This window comes from Falco punctatus (assembly GCF_963210335.1).
Source record: "Falco punctatus genome assembly, chromosome: 7".
NCBI lineage: Eukaryota > Metazoa > Chordata > Aves > Falconiformes > Falconidae > Falco > Falco punctatus.
The window spans coordinates 66,352,591-66,374,046 of NC_137587.1; the positions used below are offsets into that span (position 1 = coordinate 66,352,591).

At 39.4% G+C, this 21,456-nt stretch overlaps 2 protein-coding genes across 13 annotated transcripts in view; both read right to left on the bottom strand.

The window, feature by feature from the left end:
• The window catches only part of CERS3 (ceramide synthase 3), a 43,867-nt gene extending 41,498 nt beyond the window's left edge, over positions 1–2,369 (bottom strand). The window contains exon 1 of the mRNA XM_080397234.1: positions 2,245–2,369. The gene's annotated coding sequence lies outside the window, so the exon portion shown is untranslated. The remainder of the gene's footprint in view (positions 1–2,244) is intronic.
• Positions 2,269–21,456, bottom strand: part of LINS1 (lines homolog 1) — a 30,351-nt gene continuing 11,163 nt past the window's right edge. For 7 of the 12 annotated variants that reach the window (XM_080397210.1, XM_080397215.1, XM_080397214.1 and 4 more), the window contains one exon: positions 16,073–20,886. In XM_080397210.1, coding sequence (XP_080253336.1) covers positions 19,989–20,886 — 898 coding nt within the window. In that variant the 3' untranslated portion in view covers positions 16,073–19,988. The other 5 variants (XM_080397217.1, XM_080397207.1, XM_080397216.1 and 2 more) reach the window with 5 other exon arrangements.

A 21,456-nucleotide genomic window follows, 5' to 3' on the forward strand; every position in this document is an offset into this window, starting at 1 on the left:
GAGACCTTTAACTTCAAATTTACTCCCTAGCTTGTACAAATCTCAACTATAAACAGTATAAGTGCGTAGTTATAGGGCAATTAGAGTATTTTACTTCTTTTACTATTCTATCACATTACCTTGTAACTTGGTTACGATATTGTACCAGGCTAAAATAGCACTTTGAATAAATCTCAATTAAGGTAGCAAGTGAGTTTTATAGTTTTCCCCTGTTCTCAGGGAGGGGAGAGGCAGCGAAGAACCAGACCTGTTTGAAATAATTCATTTTCTGGGTGAAAGTTACTATGCTCTCTCTACTTAAAGGTAAATTATTTTTGAGCAGCTAAAATAGTTTTGGCTGATCGCAGGCAGCTGAGGAAAGTGAAATACCATTCTCACACTGTACAGTTACAGTGCAAACTGTCTGCTGTTAAGCTTTAAAACCCCATAATGTTGATAAAGTTGAATAAAGACCTATGAAATAACTCAAATATCTGCAATAATTTTGAGGTAAAAAAAAAAATTGTTCTTTGAAAAAAAAAAAAAAGCAAGCCCTAATCAAACTATGTTAATTCATAAAAAGTGTGAACAGACCTAGAGGGCCAACACCAGTTGCTTCAAGAACCTCCTAGTAACACTTGTCAGAATGTAAGGAAAACTCTTTTAAAGTATGACACTTTTCTTCAAATTATTACTATTGGGAAAACCTGAAGTCCAAAATAAAATGCTAAGCTACATAATGGAGATTTTACTAGAGTTGTGAGTCTTCTTGGTCGCTTATTTACGATAAGGGTTAAGGGCAGAGAAGGACAGAGCAGCATACAAGTATGCAGCAGCCAGGATAAGCACATTATTAGAAGTACAACAGTGCCACAAGACACACGAAGACAGCAAAATAGGAAGGAACTAGAGAGGCCTTGAGGGTGCACAAGCAAAAGGTTGCTGGCTTCTCCACCTGCACAGCAGATGACTCAAGGTTTCAAATTAGCTCTTGGGAGGTAGCGAAAGGGACAGGGCTCTGGAAAACTGTCCTATTTGCAGCTTCTGAAACAGTCTTTAGCTACCATACACACAGTGGCTCAAGCTTGTACACTGACTTTGTAATGAGCTCTACTCCACCCTGAACCAGCAATTAAACCAAGTCTGTTGCGCTCCACTGCTCTCAGTTCTCCTCCTGTTGGTTAGCCCCTCCTTTGCAGTTTGCCCAGACACTCTCCACCCACAAAGCCAACTAGAGGAGGAGCCGGAACCTAACTGGTATTTCATCATTTCAGCCACTGTTTGGCATCCTTTTCATGTCCTGACAAATGTGAGAGAGGTATCTTCAGCTAAATGTGTACCAGCACAGCCTCAGCAGCAGCACCCCAGCTGAAGATCTGACCCAAGCTAGGAAGCTGGCTAAAAATAGGTATACATTACAAAAAGTAAGAGGGGAAAAAATGAATGGAGTTCCTCCACCTGACTGTTACAGCATTACTATGAAAGAACCCTTTCTGGCAGCTTGTTTGAATGCATTATTTATAGCACTAGAGTCTTCAACAGGTAAGTCTTATATAAAAAACCTCTGTGAAACTGAATCTTACAGAAAATTTTTTTCTTAGGATTTTACAAAGCAGATCTAGAACTAGCTTTTTTCAAGCAATTTAAATTCGAAGGGTTTTTTAAATGCAAACATGTTTACATTATTAGCTAACATGATTTTTCCTGTTAATAAATCTTCCTCCCTTCCAGTTCAGAACGAAGTGCTGTTACGAGCACCTAACAGAATAATGATACAAGAAGTAGAGAAGCAAAACTACTACTGTAACCTGTACTACTTTTCTCGAAAATAAAAAGCAGTTGGAAGTTGGAAATAGGTTGGAATACTTAATGGCAACATATAAAATTTCATTAACACCTATTCCACACTTTATCCAAAGATTATCGTAGGAGTTATTCTAGTCTTCCCTTATGAAACACACAATGTTAGAGAGCAGCACATACTAATGATTCAGACCATAATCTGAAGTAGGGGCGGCAGGATGGACAACAAACCCAAACCCCAGAACAGAAATAAAGGAAAGAAAAAGAAATTCCTACCTTTACGATGTTGCAGTCAAAGAGAACATAAGCACATTAGCAGGGAAGAGGCATTACGCTCACTACTTTGACAAAGGTAAACACGCCCTATCTACAGAACTCTTTCAAATTCTTCAGAGACCCACCCAGCAAAGCTGCACTTCAAGATTTCTGACTGAAGGCAATCCTTATGTCATATGTATCTACCTGGTGAAACTCAGCAGTAGTAATGCCGCGTGCCTTTCCTTGTGCTTGTTTCAACATAGTAGATGAAGAAATGTTTGAAGTCACGTGGGAACTTGCTGCACGATGAGAATTTGTCTCAACTTACACACACGGGAAGATGCTGCACCTGCTGATTGTACAGAAAAGGAAACGCCAAATACATCACTTCACACTGACATTTTTAGATGCATTATCAGATGAAGTATGGGTTTTCAAATAAAGTTGAGAAAGGTTCCTGCTCCTAGTGACCAGCCTCAATCAACTACATTCATGTTTTACAGAAAGTGTGCCAGTTCCTCAGAAGATATAAAGCGGAATTTTTGAAATTCCTAAAGTAGACAGAAATACACACTGAGTGACTGTTTGGTTAGAGATACTATACAAACACAAACATTTTACTTAAGCCTATGTGACTTTTTTTTTTTTTTTTTAAATTTAATTCTGTGACTAAGGAATAAGGCTGAAAGTCATTCCTCAGCAGCTCTCACCAGTTTTGAATAATAAGTAACAGCTTTTAGAAGTGTTGCCATTACTTAGCATTCTGGTGGGCAGGACACCTTAATATTGTTTGAAAGGAAGGAGAGAACCTCACTGACAAGTCAGGAGCAGAGAACCTCTTATTAAGTCCTTTCCTCCTGCTTGCAGTCAGCAAACAGCAACCCATGAAATGGGAACAGACATGTCAGCGTTGAACCGAAGTTTCACCTTGCCCAGCACAGTCTCTGAAGGAAGCTAATAGCAGATTGCTACGGAAGAGTACAAGAATAGAATAAACACAAAATAGTAACTGATGATACCCTCCCAGCCTTCAGTAGTTCAGGGCTCAAACTTCCTAAACCACAGATGGTATCTATGTAAATAACACTGGAGAGTTTCCCCCATCCCTGGCCTTAATTTCTTAATTTCTACAACTCCTTCTGATCTTATTGAAATTTTCATTATAATCCACGAGATGATGATAAAAGATGTGACCCAGGCAATATTTGGATCCTGTTCATTTATTTCCACCACAGAGAAAAGTTTGGGTTTGTTCTTATACCTTTTTTTCCCCCCCTTTTTTTCTTTTTGAGGATTGTATTTTGCAACTATTGCAAGTCTTCAGCCCTTCCATAAAACTGGGAACAGTATTCAATAAACTGATGCATCAGAGGAATATTAAACATGAAGGATTATTTCAGAAAGGTAGTGTTATGGCTTTGCTGTTGCTTTAAATTATCTCCATATTTTCCCGCATCTGAACCACTGGTATGAAACAAGCAGAACATTTAGGAACACTTTGCCAATTAGGAAAGCCTAGAGCAAGCTGATTCATATATCACTTGGCTAATACTGTGCCAGTAATGTAATAGGTAATTGGCAGAAACACCTCTTTCTTATGCCTCAATCCATGATTTCTTCACTGTTACACCAAACTGCAAAAAACACCTTTGTGTGACTGGAGCAAACGTAAGGCTGCTACAAATAATAAAATGGGAAAATATGGTTTTACATACTTTTTGAGGAGCAGTTGTTTGGTAGTACTCACCACCTACACAGGACTATTACAAGATTAAAGATATTGCATGGTAAATAACGACCTAACCATACCCTCTTGATCAAAGCTGCCCACTGACCTTTCAATTATTGCTGCACTTTCATAGTATTTATCCTTCAGGTATCTTAAATTTGAATGCTGCAAGAAAACCAAACAAAAAAACCATCTTAGTCTTTATATCTGAGAAAAAAAAATAATAAAAAAAATCTGTTACTACTCCTTACTTGCAACATAACACCTACTCAATCAGAGGACAATTAAATATAACCAGATAATGGAGGCAAGTATTCAAACCAAATAATTATTTCATGTATCACTGGAAATTATGTGTAAGTTTCCAGTAAAAAAAAAAAAAAAAAAAGAACAAAACAAAACAAAACAAAAAAGCCACCCACAAAATTCACTTCCTTCCATTTTCCAGCTAGTTAAATAAATACATTACATTACAGTGAATCCACACATTGGATGTGAGTTTTCACCTGAGCTTCTAAAACTGTTACATAAGAAAGATTATAGTATTAGTTAACTTTCTCAGTAGAGAAAACCCTCTTGGCAAATCTTTGAGACTATTAAAACTTGCAGACTCAGAGGTGTTGTGTATGATGGCAACTGCAGGGGGAAGAAGAAAAAAGAAAAAAAGCGCCTATAGGTTTCTTTTGTTTTCTTTTACACAAAAATATTAAAATTCATCTAGGAAGCCAACAGATAAATGTTCTAAATATATCGCCTATTATTACCTACTCATTTTTGCTAACTGATTATCTCAAAGACAGTTAATCAAATCTCAGTCATATGCATACACAGAAAAAACACAGGAATCAATTGGATCTAATAACACTAATTTGGTCTCTGAATTCTCTTTCACCACCAGTGAAACCCATCTGCCTGCCATCTGGCATTCCTTCAAGATTAAGGTAAAAGCCCTTGGTATTCTTATACTTTCTGCTCCCCAAGAATAAACAAATACCTGAAATTAATCATTCCAAGTCACACGTTCAAGGACATCAATATCATAACTCATAATCTTGCAATCTGTAGTTTAAAAGAGAAGCTCCTCTTCTTCACATGAATTCTTATCGTCCCCTAATATACCAACCTTCCCCTAAATATAAAGGGTGAAGAAGTCCATTTACAACCTGTCAAAAAGCTTTCTCCTCAAGACCTAGGAAGTATAGACCTGACCATACCAGGAAGTATGACCTGATTTGTAATTGATACAGGGAGAGAGGTTCAGTAAGGACAGTTTAATTTCTAATTAATTCTAATTACCTAATAATGCCATCTGTCATAGCTGAAGACTGGGTACTTTAATGCTTGCTCTGTTCAAAATCAGGTAATACTTATTGTACATGAATGCCATTGCAGGACTAAATCAGGAATACACTCATTTTGAACACGTAGGCTGAAATCTTCAGAACACTTGTATCTTTTTAAATCATTGTTTCAGAACCTGGCTCCTGTGAATTTTAATAAGAATTAGAAAACCCAATACTTTGAGAATCTGGACCTTAATAACAAGAAGGAAGATGACAACTGAATAAAAATGGGATGTGAAGTGGTAATGCTGGAAGGATAAACAGTGGAGACAAGTGAAGGAACACTAATACATTCTACTGCTGACCCAAGACGCCATCACTTCACTAAAATGCAGAGAACAGGATTATTAACAGGCTTCAAATACACCTTAGGAAAAAGGCTCCAGGAAAAGACACTGACATCACCTGGGGACTGCTTTCTAACCAATTTCTTTCACACACACTTAACAATTGAGGTATGTAAATGCTACAATTATGCTATCTCAAGTTGTTAAACTCTCGGCTGTATTTCATTTCAATACTGAACAGCGTATCAATAAGCCTCCAGGACAGCAATTAAGGATGCTCTCATATCCAGAGGCAGAGATGTATGTGTGGTTTACTGAAGAATTTATCCGGTTACAGTTTGGTCGGCATTCTTTACATAAAATCCTAGTCTGTTTGGCTTGAAAATATCCTTGATGAGACATTTTTCTTTTCTCTTGATTTAACATCAACTTGTCAATACTTGCAAAATTCACCTTTCTAATAACAGAAACACTAAGGCAATTCAAATATAACTGCATAACTACATAAGGTACTTTCACTAAGTATGTTCTAACATCGTTTGAAAAGGTAAATTAGCAAAAAGAATAACTTCAGTTACGTTTATAGTAAGCAACGTGTTGAAACTTGTGTGCTATTCACAAAAATCTTAGCAAAACCAACTGTATCTAAGGATTGACGTCTACAGTTCACCCTTTCCATTCCAAATACAGCACTTGTTAATTCACTCAAATAATATTCCTGTGTGCTATTACCACCTTAAGATGCAAGAGACCAACACAAAATCTTCTGGCAACACTAGATATTTAACAATTAGTCCATCCAATTCATTTAGAGCTTTTTAATTAATTTCCAACAGTCCAAATGATACAGGATTAAAAAGGAGATGCCTTGTTGATCCTTGAAGCTGGAAGCACTGGTTTAACAACTGTCTGAAAACACACCTCAACAATTTGTAACACACGTACATAAGACAACACTGCAAATGTTGTTTGATTATGTTACTAGAACACTCTTAGAGCATCAATCTTGATCTACCCACAAAGAACACAAGTGCGCTTGGTGAAACTTGAAGGCAATCCTTCTGATGCTTCACAGCCAGCAATCCCCCACTGTGCATCAACTCATAACTGAAAATGACAGAAAACACTGGCATCATACCAGTCAGTATTTTTATATTAGGCAAAGAAACACTCCTTAGAGGGACCAATATTCTGCAGATGATGACCAAGTATCAGATTCTCTCTTGAAGAGATAATTAATTAAAAAAAAAAAAGGTTGATTTTTATATTTGCGGCATAATGGATTTTTGCCTAATTCTCACAGCAGCTGCAGTGGTGTCAGCAGAAAGAGAACACCACTTCATACAAGTTTTTCTTGAAGAATACAAATACTATGAAGGAAGCCAAGTACTGGAGGTAAGTTTCCACAAAGCATTTATGTTTCAGTTAAATCCCTACATGAAATAGCTATAAGTCTGTAGTAACAAAATTACTCTAAGAGCTGACAAACTCCAGAAGGTTACATTTGAAGATAAAGCTAGCAAGCAAAAGATGAACATAATGACTGTAGAAATAAGCACACAGGATTTTGAAATTTAACAACAAATCCTTTTACATAAACAATACATGCTGTTTTGCAAAACAGGCTCCAAAATCTTAGCCCTTGTTTTCTACATAACTATTACCTCCTTCAAAGTAGCTATGGACATTTGGAAACTCTTAGAAGCTCCACAGAAAATCCTTCAGGTTTCAACACTAGCACCAGGATCAGACGGGGCAGATTCTGTGACAACTACAATTAGCAGCTAGAACTCCAAACGTAGTTTCAGGATATGTAATACAAACCTTCCCTACAACCTTTTAAGGAGGCCAACATTCAGCAGTGCAACTTCTTTTGAGGTTGTGTGCTACTTTTTTGAACATTGCACAATTTTTTCAAATCTTCCCCCTGAAAGGGCACTGCTGACTGCAAAATTCATGTTTTGCAGCCCAGGCAAGTAGGAACCAGAAATAACTAAGGATATTGTAATTGTCCACGCAAGCTTTTTACTACAAAATACATGGTATTCCTTCCTTCCTTGCTGTATGTAAACCAGCAGCAAGCCAGCTTGTCTGTCTATTGAAGTGTCTCTGACAGTTACCAGCAATAAACTCATTTGCACAACATTTCAAAAGACAATGACTTGGAAAAGCTTAAACCCCTGAGACTTTTCTCAACCAAGTTCAGGTCCTTGCCTGCCTGAGAAAGTGATAGTAAAAAAGTCTGTCTATCATCGATCATCCACTCGGTCTCGTACAATTGGCTTCTAACAAGATTTCAGAGTGAACCAGGTAGCTTAAGAGTGTTGTACAAAAAACAACAATAATTTACAAACTCATTTAGACAACTCTAAAAGAAAAACACACAGAAGTAAAATTATAATGACCACAGCATTTTCACTCCTTCTGACTGTGAGAGGCTGTGATAAATACTTGATACTGACTTCAGACACCATCTCAGATTGACTGGAAGAAGTACAAACAATGCCTATCCTGCAATGATAAACCAGGGAACAACCAAGGCTCCTTATTCCCAGCTTTATAGGAGCATTTTAAATACAGAAATCCTCAAGGTTGGTTTTTATTCTTGTATTACAGGATTAAAACTCACATTACAAGTCTTAAAACTAGAATGGAAAGCAGTCATAAAAATATTGTAGAAAATCCAGTTTGAAGAACCACAAGCATGGAACCACCTGGATTCAGCTGTAATTGCAATCAAGCTCCACAAATACTCAAGTTTAAAAACATTCTTTATAAAAAGCACATCCTGTAAGCAAATTCTAGTGCTAACTGCTTACTTCATTAAAGCATAATTTATTCTGTTGATGTTGAAGGTAAACTCCTCCAAACAACTGCACAGACATAAATGGAGACTGTGGACATCTCAGACAGAAAACTGTCTCCAAACAGGTCACCTGATTTGTTCTGTGTCTCACTTTGAAACAATACAAGAAAAGTTGTTAGATATCAATATCCAAAGCTAAGGCACATCAACCTCCTAGTAATAACAGATCTACTTCCAAAGTTCTAATTTAACATTGGTGATAGGTTCTGCAGCTGAGTTAATTTGCTCTAGCAAATGAAACAACAGCTCTGCCTAAAAATTTGAGATAGTAAAAACTCAAGCCAATAAAAAACCCCAAACTAAACAACCCCCAACCACCCCACCTTATATACACACAATGGATTAAAATACAAATTCTTTTGCACGGTGTTTTCTTTTTGCTAGACTTTTTGAATACAGCCATAGTACTACTAGCTACTCATTTCATCACTCACACTCATTTTGTGTGGGATAAAAAAAAAAGTTGACTTCTATCAGTTTTACTCTATCTCAGGTCCTACGGTTCATAAATGGTAAAATATCAACACATTAAGGTATCTTGTTGCCAGATACAAACCACATTTACCCATTTTTACCACTAAAACATTCTCAGAAAGCCATTGTTTTAATTCTCAGAAGTGAAACATGTGGGAATGATCACTACTAATAACCAGCCGGGCACACAATCAACTTCATGCCTGTAAGAATTAAATACAGTTGGATTGTAATTGGATTTGCTGTATTCAAAAATCAAAAATTAGGGCTCCTACACTTCTTGCTAAATTCTACACACCAAGATTGCTAAACTTTTACTTCAAAGAAGTTTTCATAGTTGTAGTAATCACTGACAGTCAAGAAGACTAGCACTTCACAAAACCAAAATTATCTCCCCATTCTACCTTTCCCACCCTCCTTATCTTAACAGTGTCTGAGAAATACTGCTGCAATTTAGATACTTCCAGCTGGCAAATTATGGACCAAAAAATGCTGAACAATACCATGTTCAGTGAAAACAGTGAAGTTTCTCAGTTATAATAAACCAGTCAGAAAAGGCTAGACTAGAAAAGAAGTAAGGATTGCTGAAAGGATTTCACTGAAATGCAAGTACCTACCTACATTTAAAATGGCGATCTTGAGAAACTCCTGCTCAACTGCCTTGCCAAAGGCACTTCCCTTGTTTCAACTGAAAAGTTCTCAAGTTGTTTGGAGCTGTATCTTTGAACATGCCCAGAGGCATGAGCAACTCTGCCCCTAGAGCACAACCAAGTTCAAACAGTAAAGAGAAACCAGGCATTCTTCTGCCCTGGACAACTTGGAGGTTAGTTTTTGACTAGAGTAGCTATAAGCATGCGTAGAAGTTCCATTCATTGACATTCTTACCTACTCCTAAGCACAAAAGTTATCTTGGGAAGAAACCAAAGCACAACAGATTATTCAGGTCCCCTACATGCCAGTGAAGGGGATCACTCTTTCCTATGTAACTGCCAAGTGATTACAGCTGTCAGCCTGAAAGAATAAAATTGAGGTTCAAACCTTCCTGCTTCAGCATTCATACTATTTAAGCACCTCTGGAAAGCACTATAATTTCCAGCTAAACTATCCCATATGATTCATCTAGTTTTCTTCCCCTCCCAACAGTGCTGATTCACCAGTTCAGAGCTCAAGACTAATCTAGAAGATGGCCACAGAGATCTGGGGGTCAGAGTCACCTCCTCCAGAGACTGTTGGTCTTAACTCAGCAACTGTATTAATTAACATTAAATAGCTATTTAAAAGGAAGACAGAGCTTACTTGGTTCTCAGAATAGAGCACTTACCATCAAGAGAATCCTAAAAAGAAAACTGCTTCTCACAGATCTGATGAGGTCTGATATTTTTACAGCAATCCCCATCATCAGTACTTCCCCATCACCTAACCCTTGTACAATCATTACAAGCTGCACATTAAGCGTACCAACTTTAGATGGCTTCCTGCTAAGTGTACACACTGGTTTGGATCCTGTTCTAAACTAATTCTCCCCAAGCAGTCTTACACACTTACCTTTTAGGTTAATCAAATAAAACATTTAAGTATAAGAAATTAAATTAAATATCCACCTTGCTGCAGACACTTAATTTCTAGTTATCTGTTTCTGATTTAACACATGTATTAATATAAAATATGTAATGAATGTGAAGAACTGTTGTAATTTCACTTCTGCATTACCTAAGCTTGATTCTAGATATAATGCTTCACTAAAATGTTATATAAATAGGCAATATATGTACTAGTCCCACATCTCCCTTTCCTTTTAATTAAAAGGAATAGACCATAAAATACCACGAAAAACTAAATTAAATTTTCAGTAAAATAACACTGCTGTTTAAGTCAGGCAAACAGTAAAAGCTGAAAAACCTACATCCTAGGCATCAGTTAAGCAGCCAAGAAAAGTGTGGCATGGCTTATTGTGTTTGTGATAGCACATCTGAATGTCCACGTAGAGGAAAGCACTAATGCAGGACACAGTACCAAAACTCCAACTGAAGTATTTTATTTAGTTCAACTGACGTGCGGAATTAGACTCTATAACTCGAAAGTTATAAAGTAGGTATGTTTATTGCGCGCAGATGCACGGGGGATCGCTCCTCCACAAGCGTGCATGCCCGAAGTGGCGAACCATCCCACATTTATACAATGAAACAAACGAATATTCAATTAGCGCCTATACATATTCGTTACCTAAACCCCGCGTTGTATGTTAATTAGCTTATCAGTCCGTTTCCTGGAATGTGGTGGTCCTGCAGGTTTGTAGGTGATTCATGTTCTTGTGACCATCTGATCTTCTTCAGCAAGGAAAGGTGATTCATGTCCTTGTGACCATCCAATCTTCTTAGCACTCCCTCCCTCTAGATAGCATTGGAATGTCTCTCATCTTCTCTCATTCTCTTTTAAATAGCCCCTTTTGTTAGAGAAAGAAGGGCAGGCGTCTCCCCGTCTCCCCTTTGTTAGAGGAAGAAGGGCAGGCGTCTCCTCAAAAACTGTAGTTGTCTCCTCAGAGCTGTGTGCCTATGTGACCAGACACCACACCCATGACTAGTCACCATACCCACATTTCTGAGTAGACATATACAATCACAGTCGGTGTTAAGCGTCCCCATTTCACACTATTTCTCCATATCAATCCCCCCTTTTTATTAAATTAAGTAAATTCTTTTACTTAAGCAGTCTTCCCGAATGATATAAAGCATCATACATAAGTGTTACCCTTTTAAACACTCTCCAGACCCACAAATATAACATAATGGTTAGTATTAAGGAAATTCCTAAACTGATCAATAAGATCACAATGGGGTGTACCATAGTGTTAAGAATTCCTGTTGCAGAAGGTGACCAGCCAAAGAGAGTATCCCACCAATTATGGTTTCCATCCTGTTCTACCTTTTTTAAAACTTTCTTGATCCCCTCTACATCATGATGGATCATAAGAAGAGTTTCATGTCCCTTTTCTTTGGTTTCTTTCAGTATACGTTGTAAATCTGCATGTTTTAATAGTTCTTTTATACCCTGTTATAGTAGTGAAATTACAAATACAATAATTTGAATATTGTGCAGTCTCCTTTACCTCCCCATCTATGGTTATTGTGTTACATCTAGTTCTCAAACATGCACATCCCTTCCCTGCATATATAATTACTGTTTTCAAGTTTGCATTTGGTCTGGCCTCGAAATGACATATTTTCTGATCTGTATCTAAACAAGTATCCTGGGCCATTATAGTATTGCTTTCACAGAGGAAGCCCTGCTGCTCTCGCATAATACAGGATTCTAAATCTACTGTTTGCCACTTGTCGCCTATTTTCCTGGCCCATGTTCTATGTTCAAAAGGGTATAGGAGCACCCCATTATGGTTAATTCCAAGGGCTACAATGGGATGTATGGTAATTATTTAATACAAAAGCTGTGATTGTGTGTGTGTTGGGGTCGTAGGTAAAGTTCACCATATTCCACCATGACTGGAGTTTTCTTTCTACTTCTGTAGCATTGTCCCAAACCATCTTTCGAATTTCCGTGGGAAATATGCCTTCCTCTCCTTCTCTTATTATGGATGCAGCTATTGATTGCATCTACATTTGGGCTTGGATACAACTTAGAGCCAGGGCGACATCGTCCTGTAAACCACCTAATGCCTTAGTGATGAGTTGATGATCTTCCATGTTTATTTGTTCCCACCTGGGGAGTACCTTTGATATCAACCATTGGTGCGCCCCTAATGCCAATAATGAAGATTTTAGTGGTTGTTGTAGTTTTGATAGATCGGCCGTGGTGGCGGCTAGTTTATTCATTATCACCTCTGAGTCTATGGAGTTTAATACTCCGAGTCCTGTTCCCAATATTCCAGTTACATCCCTCACCATTCGGTTTCGATAAATATTTCCCCTTTTTCTTAACCAAGTTGTCCATCCCTCATAAGAGGTTCGTAAGAAGGGGGAACAGGATGGCTTAACATCAGAAACATTGACTTGTATTTGTAACTCTATTCTTTTAAGAGACCATTCTGGGTTAAACAACATTTGTTGCTGACCTGTATTTCTGATTACATATGGTCCAATTGTATAAATTTTTGGATTTGGTTTAGTTAACTTAAGATCAAGCGTTAATGGGGTTGTTGTAACTGTGGTGGTGGTAGGAACAGTGGTTAGCATGATTGTTATTTTGATCTTATAAGTCAGAGCTGTTTTGGGGGATTCCTTTCCTAGACATATTATAAAGATGGGCTCGGTTAAGGTAAAATTGTGCCAACATTCCCGTGAATTAAAGCACATGGTTGTATTTAGAAGGGTAAATTCCTTATCTACCTTTCTGACATTAATCAGGGTGTCTCCTGAAATCTTGGTGTTATCTTTTTCATTATATGTTTGACACCCTACTTTTATCCTATCTCCTAATTTTCCCCATAATCGGTCGACTTTGTGTACATCCTCCCGATCCCATTGAGTCCTTTGGTACACCTCATTTTCAGAAAAAACCACCATAGCTAGTTTCGTCTTTGAGTCCACCTTTCCCATTATTCCAGTGTGTTTTTTCTGGGCATGATTCCAAGGCCAGTTATCAGGCTCTTGGTTGTAGGCAAGAGAGAGGGTACAAAAAACCACAAATGGTTTAAACCCACTATTGATCATTTTAAGAATCTAAACGTTCCTCACATATACATATAAAATCTGTTTTGATCAAAAATATCTTTGTTTGAGTTGGGGCTTACTGATCACAAATTGGGCAAGACTGGCCACTGGCTCAGTCCCAGACTCTATTGTTCTATATTGTTTGTTGTGGTGCCCTTCCCATATGGTGGATCCACAACCGCTCAGGTTCACTTACTTGCCACCCACATTGTTCCCATTTGTCCGAGTAAATTTAAGTTTCAGTTCTTTTTTATCTGGGGTTACTCTCCACGAAGTTGCAGGGGCTTTCTTGATCCGGGTATGGTGAATCCAAGAATTCTGTCCCTCAACCTTGATTGCGGTGTAGGTGGTGAGTAGGACTTGAAAAGGTCCGGTCCACTGTGGTTCCAGGGTTTTATCTGCAAAACACTTAACGTATACATAGTCCCCTGGTCGTATATCGTGAACAGGTCCATCCAGACCCCTACTGCGTGTTCCCATCACATGCTTCTCAATTCTTATTAATTGTTTGTTTAGTGCCACCATATAGGAAGTCATTGTTTCTTCACCAATCTGTGAAGACGTCCCCTTTTGTACCCCATAGGGTCGTCCATACAAAATTTCAAATGGGCTAAGCCCCTCTTTTGCTCTTGGTCTAGTTCGAATTCGTGTAAGAGCTAATGGCAAAGACTGGGGCCAAGTTAGATTTGTTTCTTGACCTAACTTGACACTTTTCCACCTGGCCCCTCGATTGTGGTCGGTATGGGGTATGTAATTGCCAATCTATTCCTAGATGGTGGCTGATCTGTTGCATTATTCTGGACACAAAATGTGGTCCTCTATCCGAGGACATTACCGCTGGGACTCCAAACCTAGGTATTATCTCTTGGAGTAGTATTTTGGTCACTTCCCGGGCTTTAGCAGTTCTGCACGGGAAGGCTTCTGGCCAACCTGAAAAGGTATCTGTTAGGAAGTTCCGAGAAATCAATCTGCCAATGTTGCCCTGGAACATTTCCTTTCCCAATTTTTCCCAACTTTGGCCCCTTGGTAATCTTAGGATTAGTCTGGAGACAAAGATCACATTGTTGGGTTACTTGTCTAATAGTAGTATACGAGTTTCGTGCTATTATGTTTTTAGTGAGAGCTTCTGCCCCCCAGTGCCTTTTTCTATGTTCTTCCCGAACTACTGACCGTACCATGTAGGAAGGAATCACTATTCTCCCATGTGAGATTACAGCCCACCCTTCCTCATTATATGATCCCTCTAGGTCAGAAATCAGTTTGCGATCTTCTTTAGTATAGTCTGGTTTACCTTCTAGAGATATTTGTCCATCGGGTATTAGCGCACCCTCTACCTTGATTGCTTTTCTGGCTGCCTGTTTTGCTTCCCTGTCCGCCAGTTCATTTCCTCTTTCTAATTCTGTGCTCACTTTCTGGTGTGCCTTGATGTGCATAATTGCCACCCTTTCAGGAAGCTGGACTGCATTTAGGAGTTTCAAAATTTCTTCTGCATGTTTGATGATTTTTCCTTGGGAGTTTAATAGTCCGCTTTCTTTCCATATTGCTCCATGAGCATGTACCACTCCAAAGGCATATTTAGAATCAGTCCAAATATTTATAGGTTTTCCCTGAGCTCTTTCCAGAGCTCGAGTAAGGGCTATGATTTCAGCCTTCTGTGCCGAAGTGTCAGCTGGTAGCGGTCCCGATTCTATCACTTCTTCAGAGGTTGTAACAGCATATCCGGAATGTCGCTTTCCATTCAGCATATAGCTGCTCCCATCTGTGAACCAATGTTCAGCTCCATTAATAGGAACATCCTTGAGATCTGTCCGACTAGAATAAGTGGCTTCGATTGTTTCTAGACAGTCATGATCGACTGATTCGCCAACATTCCCATTAAGAAACGAGGCCGGATTGACAATGTTTGTAGTCACGATCTCAACATCATCTTGTTCCACCATTATGGCCTGGTATTTTAGGAATCTCTGTGAGGAGAGCCAATGCCCCCCTTTTGTTTCAAGGACTGCAGACCCTGTGTGGGATACTAAGACAGTCATTTTCTGGCCCAAGGTAAACTTCCGGGCCTCCTGGATGTTTAGGATGACAGCTGCTACTGCTCTCAGGCAACCAGGCCACCCTTTTGCAGTGGCATCCAGCTGTTTAGAGAAGTATGCCACTGCCCGTCTGTATGGTCCCAAATCTTGTGCCAGTATTCCTAATGCCATTCCCTGTTTCTCATGGGAAAATAGGAAAAATGGCTTACTCACATCAGGAAGTCCTAGTGCTGGTGCCGACATTAAGGCTTTCTTCAGTTCATGGAAAGCTCTGTCTGATTCAGCATCCCACTGAAGATCCTTCTGATTAGCTGCTATCAGGGAATATAATGGTTTAACAAGCAAGCCATAATTACATATCCAAAGCCTGCACCATCCTGTCATTCCCAGAAATGTCTGCAGTTCCTTTACAGTTCGTGGTCGGGGGGCTTGGCATATGGCTTCTTTTCGGGCCTTCCCTAGGACCCGTTGTCTGGCACTGATCTCGTACCCTAGGTATGTGACTTGTTGTAACACCACCTGTGCCTTCTTCTTAGAAACCCGATATCCTTGTAGTCCCAGAAAGTTCAGCAGGCTCACAGTCCAAATAATACAAGATTCTTCGGTTCTGGTTGCAATAAGAAGATCGTCTACATATTGTAACACTTTCCCTTCTCCTGACGGTGGTTCCCATAACTCCAAATCCTTTGCTAATTGGTTTCCAAAAATTGTGGGGCTATTTTAAACCCCTGTGGCAACACCGTCCATGTGAGCTGGGTCTTTCGACCGCTTCTGGGATTTTCCCATTCAAAAGCAAAAATTCTTTGGCTGGCTTCATGGAGAGGGAGGCAAAAGAAGGCATCTTTTAAGTCTAAAACTGTGAACCAAGCTAGGTCAGGTGTCAAGGTGGTTAGTAAGGTATAGGGGTTAGCTACTACAGGATACAGATCCTCTGTTATTTTGTTAATGGCCCTTAAATCTTGAACTATCCTATAAGACCCATCAGGTTTTTTAACTGGGAGGATAGGTGTGTTAAATTCTGACTCACATTCTTTTAGTAGTTTCAATTCTATGAATCGCTCTATATTTCGACGAATTCCTTCCCTATCTTCCCTTTTCAGTGGGTATTGTTTAATTCTTATCGCACCCTGTCCTTCCTTTAATTTTACTATAACAGGTAATGCATTCTTGGCACGTCCCGGCATGTCAATTGCCCATACTCCGGGATATACCTGATCAATAATTATGGTATCAATTTCCCTTTTTATAGGAGTACTGGCCAAAGATAGGCTCATAACCTGTATGTATTGGTGATCATTTACTTCCAGAGTAACTTCCCCTTTTTTAAATTTGATTGCTGCCTCCAATTGTTCTAATAAGTCCCTACCAAGAAGGGCCTTTGGGGAATTTGGCATTCTTGTTTGTTTTCTTAGTTTGTACTTTAAAGGTTTCAGGATGTTTTCCTGGTGGCCAGCAGCTCCCACAACTGTAACAAATAATTATTTTTACTGAAGTTCAACAAATAAGTTGGTTTCGTATTCACTAAAATTCCACCTCATACCCATTCCCTGCCCTAAAGGGCAGTTATGGGTCCTGTTGTACTGCAAATGCTGCAGCAATTGGGGTGACATTGTCAGGTCCTTCTGCTCAATTGTCAGCAACAGCAACCCCTCCTCCCCACCATCAGGAGGATTCGGGGCAGGAGATGCTGTTCCTGCTCTGCAGGTTACACAGGCCTGCCTCTGCAGCAGCATTTCTGTTTTAACCCTTTCTTACCCTGAATGCAAATCTGCTACTTGTTGCTTTAAGTCTGTGTTATTACATATCAGCCTTCGCAGGCAAATAGCAAACACCCTGCCATGCATCCAGCGTGACTCAGCTGCACCTTCGAGGGGGTACGGGGGTTTGTACAAACTCACCCCAATACTTTAACACTTTCACAAGGTCTTTGATTCTCCATCACCCCCCACCCCCCTCAGGTTTTACATACATTAGTACAAATTTTTATCTTACAACGTGTTTCATTCTGGTTGCTCCACAGAAGGAACCGCAACCTGAGCTTTTAACACAAAAATTTCAACAAGAACATCTTTCTAGTTTAGGTCTTAGGGTTTTTTCCCATCCTTTTCTAGAGCCATAATCAAAGATCAGGTGATGTTAATCCCGCACTCTTTCTAGTGTTAGTACCATAGGATCCCGAGGGGGTACTAATCCACAGTCCTTTTGCCACTCAGGTTTGTCCTGGAGGACGAAGAGCATGTCTGTATACGATACTTCGCTACTTCGTCCCATTTTCCCTCTCTCCTCAGAAACAACATTAATTGCAGGAGAGTGTTATAATCTAACGTTCCTCCCTCCTGAGGCCATTTCGCATCACTCCAATTTATACAAAAGCCACCACTGATTACAATATTTAACCAATTTCCTTCTATTTTCGGTACCACCATGTCCTACGATATCGCTCCAATGTTTTAATATACAACCCAAAGGCGATTTTTCACAGGGCTTACTCTTTCCATTTCCCATTTTACAATTTTAATTACTTTGTTTTTCTCCGGCCGCCTTAGCCACCCAAGGTCGGAAACGCGGATAGAGCTCCTTACTCATATTGCACTCAAACGCATGTCTCAAGCACTCTTGCACTCACACTCAGTCAAAATAATTAAGCTATACACGGAAAATCAAAATGCGCATCTCAATCACACCATTCACACTCTCCGGGCAGCCCTCAGTCACACAAGCAGTATGTTATACGGTACCATGCACTTATGTACAACTTTTAGGAACACTGAGAGTTCACAAAGTATGCATTTCAATGAACAATTGCCAAAAAACAAACAACAAACAAAAAACCACATTTTTCCTGGTCTTAAGCAGAGTGTTAAGTTTTCCGCTATTTGCCACGAGTTACCAGAATATTATTATTTTTCAACATACATTTCATAACTCCAAGTTTTGAACATGTAACAAGACAACACATAGAACAAACAAGACACAGAGCGCTATTTCAGTTGTTATATTCTAGGAATTCCCCAATTATTAAGACAATCCAATGGAAGTTTTTAGCTTCCCCCTTTTTCTTTTTCCTACGCAAAAGTTTCCCTTTTACTTTTGCTAAGAGGTCCCTCTTGTTCCTGTGAGATTCCGCCTTATTCCGTCCCGCCCCCTGCTTTCTGTCACGAGGCCTCCGGGCTTTTAGGAATGGCAGTAACCTCGGGTTTGCTCGATCTGCCCTCAAGATCGCTAGCGGCCACCCCTTGGTCAGCAAACCCCCTCCCAAGGTACCTTTCCTCCTGGGGACTACGCTGCGCGCCGGACGTCTCCGTGCGTCTCACCAGCCGCCCCGTTACTAAACATACCGTTTTATCCGCGGATCCAGGGGTTTCTCTTCTGCTCCCGGGTGAACAGCTGAGAAGAGGAGGCTCCTCCGAGGAAATCTCCCGGGGCGCGCCTAGGAGCGTCCGCTCCGCAGCTGGTCCCTCAGCCGAGCAGAAATCCTCCTGCCTGGCTCGCCAAAACTGACGTGCGGAATTAGACTCTATAACTCGAAAGTTATAAAGTAGGTATGTTTATTGCGCGCAGATGCACGGGGGATCGCTCCTCCACAAGCGTGCATGCCCGAAGTGGCGAACCATCCCACATTTATACAATGAAACAAACGAATATTCAATTAGCGCCTATACATATTCGTTACCTAAACCCCGCGTTGTATGTTAATTAGCTTATCAGTCCGTTTCCTGGAATGTGGTGGTCCTGCAGGTTTGTAGGTGATTCATGTTCTTGTGACCATCTGATCTTCTTCAGCAAGGAAAGGTGATTCATGTCCTTGTGACCATCCAATCTTCTTAGCACTCCCTCCCTCTAGATAGCATTGGAATGTCTCTCATCTTCTCTCATTCTCTTTTAAATAGCCCCTTTTGTTAGAGAAAGAAGGGCAGGCGTCTCCCCGTCTCCCCTTTGTTAGAGGAAGAAGGGCAGGCGTCTCCTCAAAAACTGTAGTTGTCTCCTCAGAGCTGTGTGCCTATGTGACCAGACACCGCACCCATGACTAGTCACCATACCCACATTTCTGAGTAGACATATACAATCACAGTCGGTGTTAAGCGTCCCCATTTCACACTATTTCTCCATATCACAACCTCTAAGCAGTCAAGTGTTGCATTAACACTGCAATGTCGTCCATAAACCACTACGAATCCAGCAATGACTTCATATATAGAATGACAGTTAAGTAGAATTGATGATACTTTTAAGTATTGTTGATAAGCTTCCACATTAGTAACTTATTATCAAATTTTGAATACCTAACAATTAATCCTTATATACTGTACACTGACATACATACCGTGAATAAGTCTAGGAGCCTAAGGTAATGCATTGTTTCACTGAATACAATTGCAGATTTTTAAGGTGTCAACCAAAACCACGTTTATCCTGTTCAAGGTTAAATACACCGAGAGGTGCAACAGGCATGAGCTTTAGAAGTCATTAATCTCATAGAAATATTCCCTAGTATGCTAGTTAAAAAAAAAAATAATAAAAAAATCAATCACTAGAACACTTCTTTGGATTATTACGGATTCATGTTATTACTGATCTTCTCAATGTGGCTAAGTAGTTTCAACAATGCAGATGGATTATATGGGAAAAGATCTCTTCTCTGCAACTTGGAAATAGCTTTTTGCAGTTCTTCCAAACATTTTGTTAATTTGTAAAGCATTATTCTTTGGGAAATGATGTTATCTGAAGACGCCATACAAGTCAGACAGGATGAGGTATTAGAATCCTTTTGTTTCAGAGGCAACACTTCAGGCTCCAGTGTATTCCATTTATCATCTGTGTAGCTACAACCAGTTTCCCTTATCCTTGTCTCACCCTCATTATTTGAAGGCACCTGCTTTGTGTTTACCAAGCACTCTTTTCCATCTGATTCTAATGCAGAGTCTTCTGAGCTGTCATAATTAACAAGACTTTGAAGAGAACCCAGCAGAGATGTACTATCAGTGCATATCAATGAGTTAGACTGCTTAGACTCTGCAATTTCATTATCACTTTGCTCTGTTGTAAACACCAAGTAATTGTGAGAAGAAGCCAAAGATAGCAGAGTCTGTGGTTCTGGTCCACAACAAGGATTTTGCAAACTCTCATCAGTCACACAGCTTTGTTTTTCTCCATGGGGTGGCCTGACAGAAAAAATTGATTGAACAGTTCTGTGTTTGCTGTCAAAATGGTTACAGACATCTACAAACTGATGCCAGTCTTTTCTAAGAAGCTTTAAGTATCTTACCAAGTACTCCAGAAAGCAAGTTTCTGATGAAATCAAAAAATCTAGTAGTACTGTGGAATCAAATGCAATTTTTTCCAGAAAAGATAAAAAGATACAGTGAGGATTACATCCACTTGCATGTATAAGGAAGTTCCAGGTTTCCTCCTCTTTTTGGCTTAAGTTAGCAGCAGCATCGTGCCGTAATCTGAAAAGTAAGTCATGAAATGGATTAAATTCAACTGAAGTTTACTTTTTTGAAAAAAAGCCAGGTATGTCCAGAAAATGGTATTCTATATCTTTTTTGATTTTGTCAAAAAACAAAAACCGAACGAGAAGGTTTTATATTAGAATGAGGAAGAAGGTAGGCAGGTGGGGCTAGGAGATCAGGCAGTTTAGGAAGCCAAAGCACATAAAGCAGGCCTTCTTAAACAGCACTCTTCCACAGGAAACATGACAGAATAAACAAAGTTACTTACAATATGAGAATTGTTGTTTTAATACTTTCATAAACCTGAACACAGATTAACTTTCAGGATGCTAAGCACATCGGAAAAGAGTGCCCTACTTTTATTTAGGTGTCTAGGAATTGTGTGTATCTAAGATACTACTTGCTGTATCTTCACATTTGAAGCTTGAGGGACCTTTTATAAATTAGGATAATGTCTCATATGGTAATTTAAACAACAGTGAAGCAGTGAATGTCCAGAACAAATTGCTGAAGAACACATTTCAGTCATTAACAATAACAGTTTTTAATCAACTAGCTAGAATTAAC